Source organism: Euprymna scolopes, chromosome 17, assembly GCF_053919585.1.
Source record: "Euprymna scolopes isolate OS-2025 chromosome 17, ASM5391958v1, whole genome shotgun sequence".
NCBI classification, from domain to species: domain Eukaryota; kingdom Metazoa; phylum Mollusca; class Cephalopoda; order Sepiida; family Sepiolidae; genus Euprymna; species Euprymna scolopes.
Genome location: NC_136498.1, coordinates 114,764,875 through 114,779,997, shown reverse-complemented (window position 1 = coordinate 114,779,997; position 15,123 = coordinate 114,764,875). Strand labels below are relative to the sequence as shown.

General features: G+C 37.1%; 1 protein-coding gene across 2 annotated transcripts in view; it reads right to left on the bottom strand.

The window, feature by feature from the left end:
• The window catches only part of LOC145296902 (elongation factor G, mitochondrial-like), a 98,049-nt gene that overhangs the window by 56,439 nt on the left and 26,487 nt on the right, over positions 1–15,123 (bottom strand). For both annotated transcript variants that reach the window (XM_080143064.1, XM_080143065.1), the window contains exons 4-5: positions 4,920–5,042; positions 3,262–3,394 (exon numbers count right to left, since the gene is read on the bottom strand). In XM_080143064.1, the coding sequence (XP_079999190.1) occupies positions 3,262–3,394; positions 4,920–5,042 (256 nt within the window). The remainder of the gene's footprint in view (positions 1–3,261; positions 3,395–4,919; positions 5,043–15,123) is intronic.

Below are 15,123 nucleotides of genomic sequence, written 5' to 3'. Positions count from 1 at the left end.
AACGCGGTAGGACCATTTACAAACTAGGGGGGGGAGGGGGGGGGTCGTTACAAAATCTTACTGAAAACGCTGTTTTATGATGTTAACATTTTTAGCACTTTATTTGCTTAAAACTCTTAAAACATATAATGTACATTAATATTTATCAATTTATTTGAAAGTATATACATTTTCGAACAAAACGGTGGTATTTTGAGGACGTAAGATGCTTTGGTTTTTAAAATATGATAATTTTAGCAGAACCCCATTGAAATCCGTAATTATCCAAAGCGTTTTTATCGTCCGTGTGTAATGCTAAAATAATTTACAGGTGTGAGAGAAAAAAAAATAAAGCGAAGGAACTGATTTGTCTTATTATCGTTGCTGGTAGCAGCCATGCCAGAAATTAGGAAGTACATTAGCTGACTATAACCAAAAGAATAAAAATAAAACTAAAAAATAAAAGTGTTTGGGTCAGATTTACGATGCATATCAGCAAGATTGTTGCATAGATTTTTAAAATGTTCACACAGGACGACAGTCATAAAATTTTTCAAAGGTAGAGTATAAAGGAAAATACCCCCCCCCACCACCACCCAAGTAAACTAACATTATCATCCTAGCAATATCTATTATTATACAAAAGCAATCAAAAGCTGCTTATTACCACTTGAAATGTAAGGGGTACTATTTGGGATCGTGTCTAATGAAGGACTGTGGGGTTTTGAGCAGCGAGATATTTTCACATTACATCATCTGGTTAGTATAGTCAAGTAAATGAGAAACAGAGAAGGAATTCCAAATTCTAGCAGGAAAGAAACTGTTTGAGTAGAAAGATTTTCGGCATCTAGGAACCTCAAAAGCAAGGGAGTGGGATCTTGCTGCTTGTCGAGAGTATGTATGATGAGGGGGGCACAAATGCTAGGAGTTCACAGAACAGTCCATTAAAGCACTTGTAAAACAGGTACAGAAATGTGATGGTGATGGGACAGAGGTTGTAGTCTACCCGATAGTGCAGGACCTATTAGATTTGAGACTTTTTTTGGGAGCCTGTAAAAAAGTGAGAGACTAGTGGTAGATGTACCAACCAAAATGTGGCAACAATACTCCGTGCATTGGCGAATTATGGCTTTTCTATGCAAAATATATGCTAAGATATTCCTCATATTGAGAATTGAGGTATGTTTTTGAAAAAAAAAAAAAAATTGAATTTGCAAAATCAGTTAAATATAAAAATAAAAAACAAAATCCAAAATATTTTTGCTCACTATACCCCCTCTGTCCTTCTCTTTCCAGTTACAGGTTAAATCGTATTACTAATATACATTTATGAAAGTATAAAAATAAAATTATTGAAAATCAAAATCACAAAATTTCAAACCTCATAAAATAAATGTATCCAATACATAATATTCCCAAAATAGTTTTAAAAGATGTTAAAATGTGTTTTCAATAATTCTTAAAAAAATAAAACTAATTTCAATAATTCTTAATTAAAATAAGATTGAAAAAACAAAACAAAAAAAATTTTTTCAATGATTATTTAATAAAAAAAAAGAGAAAAGAAACAATTAGGAAAAATGTCAAAAAAAAAAAAAAAAAAAAAAATCTTTTCAATAATTATTTACTAAAAAAAAAAATAAATAAACAAAGTAAAAAAAGAAAAAAAAAAAGAGTACTATGTTAGGTAGTAGGTTGAAACAAAGTATTTGCGAGTTATTAATCCGTCTGTGGATCTATCTATTCCTGTCTATCTAACTAACTGGAGAGATGGACGGGAGATGTAGAATATTGACAAAAACTGTCAAAATATGGTAAAATCATATCATAGACAAGTTTACTGGAAGGTCTGGTCAGCTGATCGGATCAACGTGTATGTTACATGGATCAGTTTAGCTGGAGATCAGAGAGTTGGAATTTGGATGTTGAGCAGAGCGGACGGTTTTACAGCCCCCCCCCTTTCACCGGGGAGGGTGCTGATGTGTCTTAGAATGGAGACCTAGAATTAACCACGCAAGCAAAGATATTCACTTTCTAGTCTTCTGCGATCGACACCTGGAAAGTGAATAAAAACTATATAAAATACAATCAGCGTTTTTGGAAGTGAATGAATATTCGTTCAAACAGGTTCCATCATCCCGTCCAAGAACAAGATGAATTCTAGGTGGACAAGATCAACGATGCATGAAACTAAGTCCGAAATACAAGTATGACAAGCACACACAGACAGAACGTGTGTCGAACACAAGAAAGTATTTGTTTGTTGTCTATCTATTTCTGTATCTATCCCTCTCCATCTATCTATCTATCTATCTATCTAACTCGAGAAGGACGGAAGATGAATATAAAGAATGTTTATAAAATCTGTCAAAATATGGTACAATTCTATCATAGACAAGTTTACCGGAAGTATCTTGTCAGCTGACGGAACTATGTGTATGTTTCGTGGATCAGGTTACCTGGAGATCAGAGAGTTGGAATTTGGACGTTGAGCAGAGCGGACGGTTTAAAAGGTCGTCCCCCTCCCTTCACCGGGGAAAAGGCTGACGTATCTCAGAATGGAGACCTAGAATTAACGACACAAGCAAAAATATTCACTTTCCATTCTTCTGCGATCGACACCTGGAAAGTGAATAAAAACTATATAAAATACAATCAGCGTTTTTGGAAGCGAATGAATATTCGTCCAAACAGGTTCCAGCCTCCCCTCCAAGAACAAGACGAATTCCAATTTGACAAGGTCAACGACGCATGAAACTAAGGTATGTCCAAAATACATATATCACACACACACAAACACACATATATAAACATTTAGACGATCATAGCATTGTAACATAAATAGACCGCGGCAACATAACTTACAGTTCAAACAGTGAAAAACCAACCATAGACATTTAGTGACACGTATACACATCAGGATGAACCCTCCGTCCCAAGTACACATATCGACATATGGTGCTATGGTACCCGATTACACAATGGATCTCCTTTTTAGTACCACACATAACACATGCACCAGAGAGATATAGGCACATAACCCTTATCCCTGAGTGGCTTCCGGGCCTTGATAAGTGGTGATCACTGTGTAAAAAAAAAAAAAAAAAAAAAAAAAAAGGGAAAAAAAAGCGAAGGAATTAATTTATCTTGTTACCAAGTCTGGTAGCGTTACATCGGAAGTTAGTAAATACATTAGCTGATTATAACCTACAATTTTGGCCTAAAATGACCCAACGATAGTTGATATGCCATTATTCAATGTGACTTTAAGTTTTTCATTACCTGGAGTATCGATGATGTTGATATTGATGTCCTTCCACATAGTGTATGTGGCAGCCGACTGGATGGTGATTCCTCTTTGACGCTCAAGTTCCATAAAATCCATTTTGGCACCAACTTGGTCTTTTCCTTTCACCTTAACGAGACAGAAAAATTATATATCAACCTTGCTCAAGCGAACAAATTTTATCATAAATAATTATAAAATTATAAGGCAACTTCACGTGTGTGGGTGTGAATAATGTTTTTATTTATTTTTATTGAAATCAAAAGCGAAATATCTACAATGAAATTTGGAAAATCCTATTTAAAAAAAATGAAATTTGGAAAATCCTATTAAAAAAATGAAATTTGGAAAATCCTATTTAAAAAAAAATGAAATTTGGAAAATCCTATTTAAAAAAAAGTGAAATTTGGAAAATCCTATTTAAAAAAAAATGAAATTTGGAAAATCCTATTAAAAAAAATGAAATTTGGAAAATCCTATTTAAAAAAAATGAAATTTGGAAAATCCTATTAAAAAAATTAATAAGATATAAATAAAATATTAGATGCATGTCTGTGTGTAAATATTTAACCAAATAAACTCTTAAACTACTGGTCACATAACACTGAAATTAAATAGTAATCCAAGGATGGTTTATAATGAATAAAATTCTTTAATGGATGAATAAAGCGTACAGAAATATGTTGGCAAGTTGAAATGCAAAATGTTTGTTTTAACTTGCTGACATATTTCTAATACTTTTGTGCATTTCATTCATAGCTTGAAATAGTTTAATTCTAAATCTTTCTTATCTATCGAGAACTCAAACAGTAAAGAATCTGGCTGAAGTGCAAAATTTTTTGGTTTTAATTCTAGCTGATGGCACCAAAGTCATTTTTTTAAAAAACTTTTGAAATCAGTACTGGCTCTGTAATAAATATATGAAATCTGCATGAATTTGTAAATATATATATATATATATATATATATATATATATATATATATATATGTATGTATCTTACAACCAAGCAAGACTGGTGCCCCTTGTTAGTTAGAAAATAAAATCCAACAGAATGCATTTCAGTTTCTAAAGAAGTCAGCCATTTTAATGTTCCTTTATTAGTTGAAAAAAAAAAAAAAAAATGACTTTCTGACCATTCAATATATGAATAGACTTTGGAAGGATTTAAATTGCCCAACAGGCTTTGTTTTTTATTGTTGTTCAATGATTCATGCCCAGAATGTGCATCTTTGTACTGATCAATACTAAGCACTACCTAGTTTTGCTCATGTTGAATAGATGAACAGGTGTCTTGTGAGGGATGAACAGTAATTTCAACAGAATGGAGCAACCCTTCCCCTTCCTACATTCACACACTTCAAATTACTTGTTGGAATGGCTGAAGGAACACTAAGGTGTGGTACTGAATGAAGTTTCCCCACTCACCAGAACATGTCCCCCCCCTCCTCATTTGGTTTTTGGAGCAAAGCAAAATCGACATGAGCCCAAACATTCACCTCAGAGACTTCCTGCTAGAAAAAGAACAGTCCGTCACTTGAACTCTTGCCATGATATCATTCTCAAGGTCTTATTCTTAGTTACAAAACAAAGACAATACAGGATGTATATAACAATTTTTTACAAAAAAAAGTTTCTGTAATTTTCAGTCTTACCTCATGCATTTCTGCAAGTTTCCCCGTGTAAAACAATATCCTTTCGGTGAGTGTTGTCTTGCCAGAGTCGATATGGGCAGAGATACCGATATTGCGAATGTTTTGCAAATCCACAACTTCTTTCTGGAAAAATAATTATGATAAAAAATAAAATATCTAGAATAGTTGAGAAATCCTATCGCACGGTCAAGTACATTGCTACAAGAAATTTCCCTTTCTGAGACGTGTGCACATTTGAACTAAAGTCAAACACATATCTGATGAAAAAAATTTCCCCGCAATATTACACAACATGGAATTTCCATCTGATCATGCTGATGCAATACTATGCAAGTATAAAATATGAAAAAATATTGTATTAATAAAAGTGAATTTGCATAGCTTATTCCACCCTTATCTCTTAATTTGCTTTAGTGTCTATCCGTCTCAATTGCATTGCCTTTTATAAATTTCCTTCATATACACACTAGACAATGCTTCAAGCAAACTACATCGACCTTTTAACAACTTTTGCTTATTGAGCCAAGAAACAAAGCTTCTTTCTTAGAACTGCACACCTGTGGAACTGTCTTCCGTTTTCCTGCTTTCCAGCTGACTACAATATGTTTGTCTTCAAGTCCAACAAGTTTTTGATGAGCCGTTCCACTTAAGTTAACAAATTTATCGAATTTCAATTACTAACGATTACTATATTGTCCAATTGACTACTGTACACTGTTTAATCCTTATCCTCGATTGGCCTCTGGGCCTTGATAAGTGGTGATGCCTTTGTAAAATAAAAAAAACATGTAACAATCGACAAATAAAACAGTAAAATACATACAAATCAATTTTAGTAACAAAATATATAATCACTTCGAATGACCCAGATATGCAATGTTTTTTTTTCTCAGAACTATTATACACAGAATTCAACTTCATAATGAATTATATGGACAAAATGAGTGGAATCGAAAATTTAAAACTTAATCTGCATTTTTCACAGAATTTTTAATAATAAAATTAAAACTTTTTTTGGATTAAGACTGGTGGTCAATTTTCTAAGAAATTTTTTATCTGATCTATTTTTAAATATTTTTTATTTGAAAAACTGAAGCAAACATGGTGTACTGCAGTGCAGTACTAATATGAGCGGCCATCAAAACTCGAGCGTTTGAAACTGTAGCTTATTGATTCACTGTTGTTTTTGTTTGTGAGTCTCTCTTTGACGCTACTCATATTTGTTGAATCGTAAATTTAAAATGGAATCTGCATTTTTCTTGAAATTTTCAATAATAAAAGAAATTCTTTAAAAAAATTAATACAGTTTTTTACATAATAAAAAAAAAAAAAAATAATGGTGGTCGATTTTTGAAGAAAATTTTCAGTTCATCTATTTTTAATATTTTTTTTATTTAAAAAAAAAAAAAAAAAAAAAAAAAAAAAACTAGCAAACCAAGCCTGGGAACATTTGTGAAAGAAGACATAGTCAGGTTCCTAATGTAATTTTGTGGGAACTTTTTGGAGATTTGCAAATCTATACATTTTTGGAAAGGTTTTGGTCTCAGGAATCAGAAAACCAATGTTTGCATTTGCCCAGATGCGTGTATGGCGGCCATATTGGATTTACAAAATGGCCGCCATAAGATGTACGTTTTTGAATATCGCGGCTTCTAAATAAGCTGAAAAACTGATTTTAACTGCTAAACCTACATTTTCAGGGCCAGGGAAACCAATGGCGGTGGTTATAAAATTTTCCCAGATGTGTATATGGCAGCCATATTGGAATTTACAAAATGGCCGCTGTAAAATGTATGTTTTTTTAATATCTTCGCCTCTAAATAAGTCGGCACACTGATTTTAACTGCTAAACCTACATTTTCAGGGTCATAGAATCCAATGGTGGTAGTTATAAAGCAACAACATCTTTAACATTAACCTTTAGATGCATAACTGGGTTCAAACTGATGTGGTGTTGTTTTATTGCAATATCTTTGTAATAAAAAATATGTATCATTTATAAATTCATATTTCAGCTGTTCCTAAAAAATCTTGCTTTTATATCACTAATTCAAATTGTTAATTTACCTCTGATACTTTGAGAACTTGTAGTTTTTGTATTGCTATTCTAACATTACTGTAATTCTCTCTTTGTTTGTAGGTGAGGCATGAGTGATGAGTCGCAAAGTAGAGAGGAAGCATGTCAAACCATGGAGTCCATTAACTGGAAGCAATGCATTCTCTGCCAGTCTGATGATAAAAAGAAAGTCTTGGTGCAACATCCTCGATTAGAGTCCTATGGGCTCGTACTGAAAGTAATTCTAGAGAGGGCTAGTTTGAATGATGGGGACTATATCCAAATCCAAAGGCGATTGCAGAACTGCACACCAGAAACATTGTGTGAAGAGAGGGCGGTCTGGCATCGCTCATGTCATTCGAGTGCAACTAACAAAGTTGAAATACAACGTGCAAGAGATCGCATTGCACACGCTTTAGCTACAGGACACTATACTGCCAAAAAGCCTGGGCAGAAAAGAGGAATTACAGAAGAGGCTGTTCCAGACACCTCTACATCTGGTTCTGCATTGCCATTCACACGATCACATACAAGTCCACTGGATAAGAAAGAGTGCTTCTTCTGCCAACAGGACAATGGCCAACAACTGTACCAGATCAGGACTGAGAATGCAGGTAAAACTCTCAAAGATGCTGTGGAAAGGTCCCATAATCCTGCACTGAAAACTAGGCTGAACACCTGCATATCACCAGGTGATGCACATGCAATTGATGCCCTATACCACAAAGCTTGCTGGACCCAAAATATGTTCCATGCTCTTCGAGATACTAACACTAGAAAAACTGCTAAAGAACCCTTTCTACAAAAGGCGAGTCTGCTTGAGCTGATAAATCTTATTGATGTAGAAACAAAAAACAAAGCATACCTTGGGATGGATGATATTGAAACGACTTATGTTAATATGCTTGGTTTGGAAGTTTTTGAAGGTCATGTACCTGTATTCAGTAGAAAATGGCTGAAAGAAAGGATCCTTACTTATTTGCCACACCTGAAGTCTGTTCGACCAAACATAAGGAAGCCAACTGTCCTCTACTCCCCAGATGCATGTGAAGAGGACATGGTTAATACCTCAATGACAACTGGTAAGGAGGAGAACAGCATGAAGACAATCTACAAAGCAGCACAGGTGATAAGGAAAAGCATTGTAACCTTCAAAGAGCCCAAGGAAAGAAATGTCATGCAGGTATCTAGTGACAATAATGATGTTCCAGCTGAATTATACACCTTAATCCATTGGATAATGGTTGGGCCTGCTGAAAAGCTGGAAACTGTAAAGAGAACTAAAGACGTTGACCGAGCAACACTGACGGTGAGCCAGAATATCATGTATGGGTTCAAATCCAGTAAACAGGTAAGGTACAAGCCAAGCAATGAATCAGCATTTAAGTTACCCCGTTCACGAGGGAATTCTCAGGTTCTGGGACTGGCACTGACTGTCCACCATGACACACGCAACAAGAAGCTGTTGAATCTTCTCAATGCTCATGGCTACGCTATTTCACATCGCCGTGTCCTTCTCATGGAAACTGCTCTGGCAAATGCTGTTGTAGAAAACACCAGAGCATACCAAGGCCTCTATGTACCACCATTCCTGAAGAAGGGGACCTTTGTGTTTTTCGCCGTAGATAACACAGATTTTGCAGAGGATACTCCTGATGGGAAGGGAACCACCCACGGAACCATCACAGCAGTGTACCAGAAAGTTGACCCTTCTAAAGAATCTGTTGCAGAACCTTTGATTATAGGTGATGCAAAGAGTATATCAGTCACACCCTATCATGTAGACATGCTTCACTGTAATAAGCCCAAACCACAGGCTACCAAGAGGTCAGAATAGTTTGCCATTGGCCAGGGGATCTCAGAATCCTATTAGCTGACACAGCTTGGATGGGTTGTTGCATCTGCTTTATCCAGAATGAAACCTCGAGAAACCTCCAGCAAGATTCCAGGCTGGGTAGGATACAACTCACTGCTGTCTGAAAGCCTTCCCTTGACACAGGTTGGAGCCTTGCCACTACTCCCTGAGGTGGCACACGAGTGGTCAACTCTACTAACTGTGATCGTACAAGCAAATAAGCTGAGAAAGTTGGCAGTTGGGGAAGATCACCCCACAGTCATTACCTTTGACATGGCTCTTTATGAGAAGGCGGTGCAGCTCCTAGATGCCAGACCTGACTTGAAACAAATGGTTGTTCCCAGACTGGGTGAACTGCATGTCATAATGGCTGCCCTCAGAGCGCTTGGTGCCTCCATGGAGAACTCAGGCATAGATGATGCCTGGGTGGAAGCAGGTGTGTATGGTCCTGCCACGACAAGGCAAATCCTGAAATGCACACACTACAAGCGAGCTCTCCATGCCCATATCTACTCATACATAGCATTCTATGAAATGGCTCTGGAGGTGTTCTTCAAGGACAACCCACAATTGAAAGATGTGTGCCTGACGGCAGCAGAAGGAGTAGAAGCTGCCTGCTCTGAGGATAAAGACACGAAGGCTGAATCCGTGAAGCAAGCAAACAGCACCCTTCAGGAAGCCTTGACCACTGCTGAAGTCATCACAGCATTTAAAAAATGGAAGGAACAGAAATCCCAGAATGCAATGTTCAAGGCCATGATGAGGTACCTAGATTGGGTGGAAGCAATTCTGTTCTTTGTAGCAGCAACTCGAAATGCTGACCTGGAACTCCATCTGCAAGCTGGAGAAGCACTTAGCAAACTGTTCTTTGCAATGGACCGCATCAAGTATAAGCGACTCTGGCCAAGATACATTGCAGATATGCATGACTTGAGAAGCAATCACCCTCATACATGGGAGGAATTACGAGCAGGCAATATATCAGTCACGGAAAGTGTCATTCCTTTCGTGTCTGTTGGGGCAGACCATGCATGTGAACACCTGAACAAACTGATGAAGACTAGCTCTGGCATAATAGGCATCTCCAACAATGCCAATGCCAGACAGAGATTTTTTCTGGCCACACCAGAACTTTCACGTCTGTCAAAAGAGTTCAAGAGTCAGTTTGGCATGGAAGCTGACAGAATCACAGAGCATCATGAGCTTGGACCAAGTGCAGTCAAGAGGGCACATGGTACAGTCGACAAGATCAAGGAAGCCTTGCTCAGTCATGGAAACCCCTTTACCACTAAAGTGGAAAAGCTGTACAATGTGATCACTAATGCCTACATCCCAGATGAGTATGTACCACATATCTTGAATATTGATGTCACTGGACAGAAGTTGTATAAGGATTACGTGTCAGAACGGATCAATGGAGATGTCAGCTTCTGGGCCCCTGTGAAGAAAGAGAACAACAAGATGTTCCTTTCTGGGAACAAGAAGATTACAGTGAAACTCAGAGACAATACTGTGGATCTGAAGGAGACCAAGGACCTGTTTGCAAAGCTGATGGTACTTGCCAGGTCAAGCCGAGACATCAACCAGAAAGAGGCCATAGGAAACCATGAATTCACTCTGACACCAAGAGCACTGTTTGCCCCTGATGGAACAATGCTGCCATGCTACAACAAGTCCAAGTTAATCCATCTACTTGAGAAGCTGACAAGAGAAGACATGTCCCATGAAGACCAGTCACCTCAAGCTGGAAATTCTACCCACCAAGATGCAACGTATACAGGATTTACAGAGCCCACATCTACTGATCAGCCAAGTCGGAAGATAGCACTGGTGGATGGCATGGTGCTTGTGCAGAAGCTGAGCAAGAAACCAGCGACTCTAGTGACACTCAAGGATCTGAGTAGCTGCTTCAATGACAGACTGATGCAACTAACACGAGATTATGATGAAATCATCCTCGTTTTTGACACATACCGAGCAGATTCTCTGAAAAGTGCAACCAGAGAAAAACGAAGACAAGGAAAAGCTTCTGTTCAGTATCAAGTCAGAGATGACACTAACATCAAACACATCCCAATGAGGAGGCTCCCTCCCACACCTGGAGCTCTAAAGCAGCATATTTTAAGAGTCCATGTCCAAGCAAGGGTATGGGCACAAGCAACCATTGCTCTGCAGATTTCACAACTGGATCCCCTGGAAAATGGGTACTTCAAAGATTTGGATGGCACCCTAAAACCAACGACCACAGAGGTCCTCCCAGCCCCTAAGGCCATTCTTGAGATGATCACATGCAAATGTATATTTGACTGTTCTTCTGGCAGATGCTCCTGCAGGTCTAAAGACTTAGCTTGTACTGATATGTGTCGGTGCAGCAGCCAGTGCGAAAACGATGAAGATTCCCAAGCTGTGATGTATGAAAGTGATGTTGATGATGATGTTGATGATGATTATTATACATAAACATAATTAGATGTTTGATCATAGTCTAAGATGGTTGCACAAACATTCAAAGATTACAGTTAAAAGGCATTTCAATAAAAATAATTTTCTGACTAACTGCCAGGGTTGTTAAGTTTTTTACTCATATGTTGGATTATGTGTTTCAAAAGGGGGGTGGGGTACAAAAGATAAAATGATAACGTGGACCATTGACTTCCTTGACACTGAAAATGTAGGTTTAGCAGTTAAAATCATTGTTCCAACTTATTTAGAGGCCGCGGTATTACAAAACATACATTTGACGGCAGCCATTTTGTAAAATTCCAATATGGCTGCCATATATACATATGGGAAAATTTTATAACTACCACCAGTGGCTTCCTGGACCCTGAAAATGTAGGTTTAGCAGTTAAAATCAGTGTTCCAGCGTATTTAGAAGCCAAGATATTACAAAACGTACATTTTACGGCGGCCATTTTGTAAATCCAATATGGCCGCCATATAGGCATCTGGACAAATGCAAACATTGGTTTTCTGATTCCTTAGACAATAACCTTTCCAAAAATGTATAGATTTGCAAATCTCCAAAAAGTTCCCACAAACGTTAAAATTGTGCCATTAGGAACCTGACTAACATAGCGTACTGTAGTTAAGTACTAATGGAACCTAAACGATTGTTTGTAGTTTGTTGATCCACTGCTTGTGATTCTCTTTTTGATGCTACTATTATTTTGTTGTTGCTCCTAATTAACTCATTGCTTTGTTCATTGTTAGTAATTCCCAGTTAGCTGTTAGTACACATAAGACACCACAGGAAAGAAAACATGTACAATTATCTTGTTTTTGTTTTGAAAAAAAAAATTTTTTTTTTTTTTTTTTTTTTTTACATGGTGGTCACCACTTATCAAGGCCCGGAAGCCACTCAGGGATAAGGGTTACTGCAAGTACAGTACGTTAGTGTGGAGATTTAATGAAGTGTTTACTTAAGGGAGCGGTTCATTAGGAATTTGTTAACGTTGGACTTGAGGACATCCAGGTTGTAATCAGGTGGGAAGCAGGCAGACAGAACAGAGTTCCACAGGCGTGCAGTTCTAAGAAAGAAGCTTTGTTCATGGAATCTACATTTTCATTTAGGCACAGATAAAGAGTGGGGAAAATTTTTCACAGTGGATTCAGCTAGACGGGTGTTTTTTGTGAAAGATTGGCGAGGGGGGACCAGAGATTGGAGTTCAAACAAGCACCTGCCATGGAAATAACGATAAAACAAGGTAGTTATGTGAGGAATACAAAACAACATTATATTGATAATTCATTCATGTCTTTGTGGAGAAACTACTATGTGACAGGCAAGGGGACTTGGTTCTCGCATACAGGATCAACAACTGGAATTTAAATTTATGAGTTATTTTTTACCCCAATACCAAGAGACAATCTCTGTAGGAACTGACAGAAGATGTACCATTATTGCTTTCTTCTTGGCAGAAGAAGAAATGTCGTGTGACGCCACATGGTCCCTGCCAACAACTTGCAACTCCAACATCAAGTGCCATAGATTTTTTTTTTCATTCATCTTCTCTTTATGCCCATGTTATCTTTCATGCATTTGCGGTTGTTGCAGGGTGTGCACAGATTCACAAGTATAAGAATAAAATCAAACAAGGGGAACAAAAGAAAATACAAACTCCGACACTTTACGTATATATCTGTTGAACTCTGAGTGTGTACGTGCACCATCATAGAAAACTACCCTCAAGCGCTAAGCGCATCATGTATGTTTTATCAAGGCTATGCCGCTCCTGACCTGGTCTAAACCATAATCTTTTGGGTTTTTTGCATTTTCACCCCAAACAAGACACAGTGCCACTTTGATGTAAGGAGCTACTATCTGGGACATAATTTGTAGGGGTACTATGTAGGGAGTTGAGCAGCAAGATGTCTGTTTACATTACATTTAAAGTTTTGCAGGTCAGTACAGTCAGAGAAGCAGAGACCCGGGAGAGAATTCCAAAGTCCAGCAGTTCTAGGGAAGAAACTATTAGAGTAGAAAGCTTTCTTACATCTAGGGATTTCTAGTGTGTAGGGGTGGGATTTTGCTGCTTGTCAGGTTTGTCAGGCGTATTCCCGTCGAGGGGGCATAAGGGCTTGTAGTTCGTCGGAGCATCCCCCATTAAAATACTTGTAGAACGGGCAGAGGGATGCAACATTTCGTTGATGGGACAGAGGTTGAACCCTAGAGCTGATAGTATGAGACCTATTAAGTTGGCGACTTTTTTTTTTTTTAGCCCTGTCTAAGAGGGAAAGACTAGTATCAGATACACCAGCCCAAATGTGGCAACAATACTCCATACATGGGTGAATGGTGGCCTTGTAGAGGTACAGGATACTCACAGGCATAAGTAACTTTCTAGCATGGTAGAGAGAGCCCACCTTCTTTGCAGCAGCCTTAGCAATGCTCTCAATGTATCTGTTTATTGGCCTTCAAAATAGCAAAGTGTAATAAACCATGTAAAATATTTACATCTTTATAAAATCTAAATGTTTGTATAAGGCCACTTTGAACCTGGACATGGTAGGCATGTCACAAGGTCTTCTGGTAACCTGGTCTACGGAATAAAAACATGAACAGAAAATGCTGGTATTATACTATCGACCCTCCCCTGCCCCTAAGTGTTGGAAAGTAAAGATCTGCTGCCTTCTATGTCAAAGTTGCAACTGAACTCTTAAAACCAATTCTAAATATATCTATTGTTCAGTTTTTGTCATTTTTATAATTGGCCAATCTCGACTTTCCTTTGTGAACAAATTTCTATCCATTGTTTATTAATAAACCCATTTTTTTCTTTTTTTTTTTTTACAAAGGTATCACCACTTATCAAAGCCAAGAGGCTACTCGAGGATAAGGGTTAAAGAGTGCACAGTAGACAATTGGACAATAAAGTAATCGTTAGTAATGGAAATTCAGTAAATTTGTTAACTTATATGGAATAGCTCATCAAAAACTTGTTTACGTTAGACTTGGACAACGATATTGTAGTCAGCTGGAAAGCAGGAAAACAGAAGACAATTCCATAGGCATGCAGTTCTAAGAAAGTTATTTGTTATACTCCCTTCCTTTTTTTTTCTTTTACTTTCCAAACACCAACATTTGTTGTTCCTGCTTTTGTTCTGTAGACCAGGTTACCAGAAGAGTTTGTGACAATGCCTACCGTGTCCAGGTTCAAAGTGGCTTTGTACAAACATTTAGATTTTATACATGTTTCTTACACTTTGCTATTTTGAAGGTCAATAAATTTGAATTAAATTGATTGTATTGCTTGGTTTCTCTGCTTTTCCAACTTTGTAAACAAAACAAAAACAAAATCATACGTAACTCTCCAATAGTCATAATAAGGTCACAATAATGGTCCAATCTTCAGAAGGAACTCCTACTCATATAACACTGTAATAACACTGACAAAATTGCCAACATCCATCTCTCAAATATCAAAAGTTGATTTTTTTAATTTAAAAAAAAAATAAATAAATAAATACTTGATCAATTTACGTGATTTTTTATTTTTTTTTATTAAGAAAATCAAATTTTACAATTTTTAGCAAAAAATACTTTATCAGGTTACGTGATTTTGGGAATATACCATCTTCATTCCGTGACAGGTATGTACATCATAAAGAATTGTTTGTACGTTCTGTATTTTTGTTTTGTTTATCGAGTTGAATTCTAAATAACAACCCACACATCACTTCACGAACAGACGGTAAGAAACCAGGAATGAGTTTTGTAACAAAAAAATATTGCTCCACGCTAAGTTGATGGGTGCATATATACCTGCTCAATCAACTTGTGTATGTTAAAC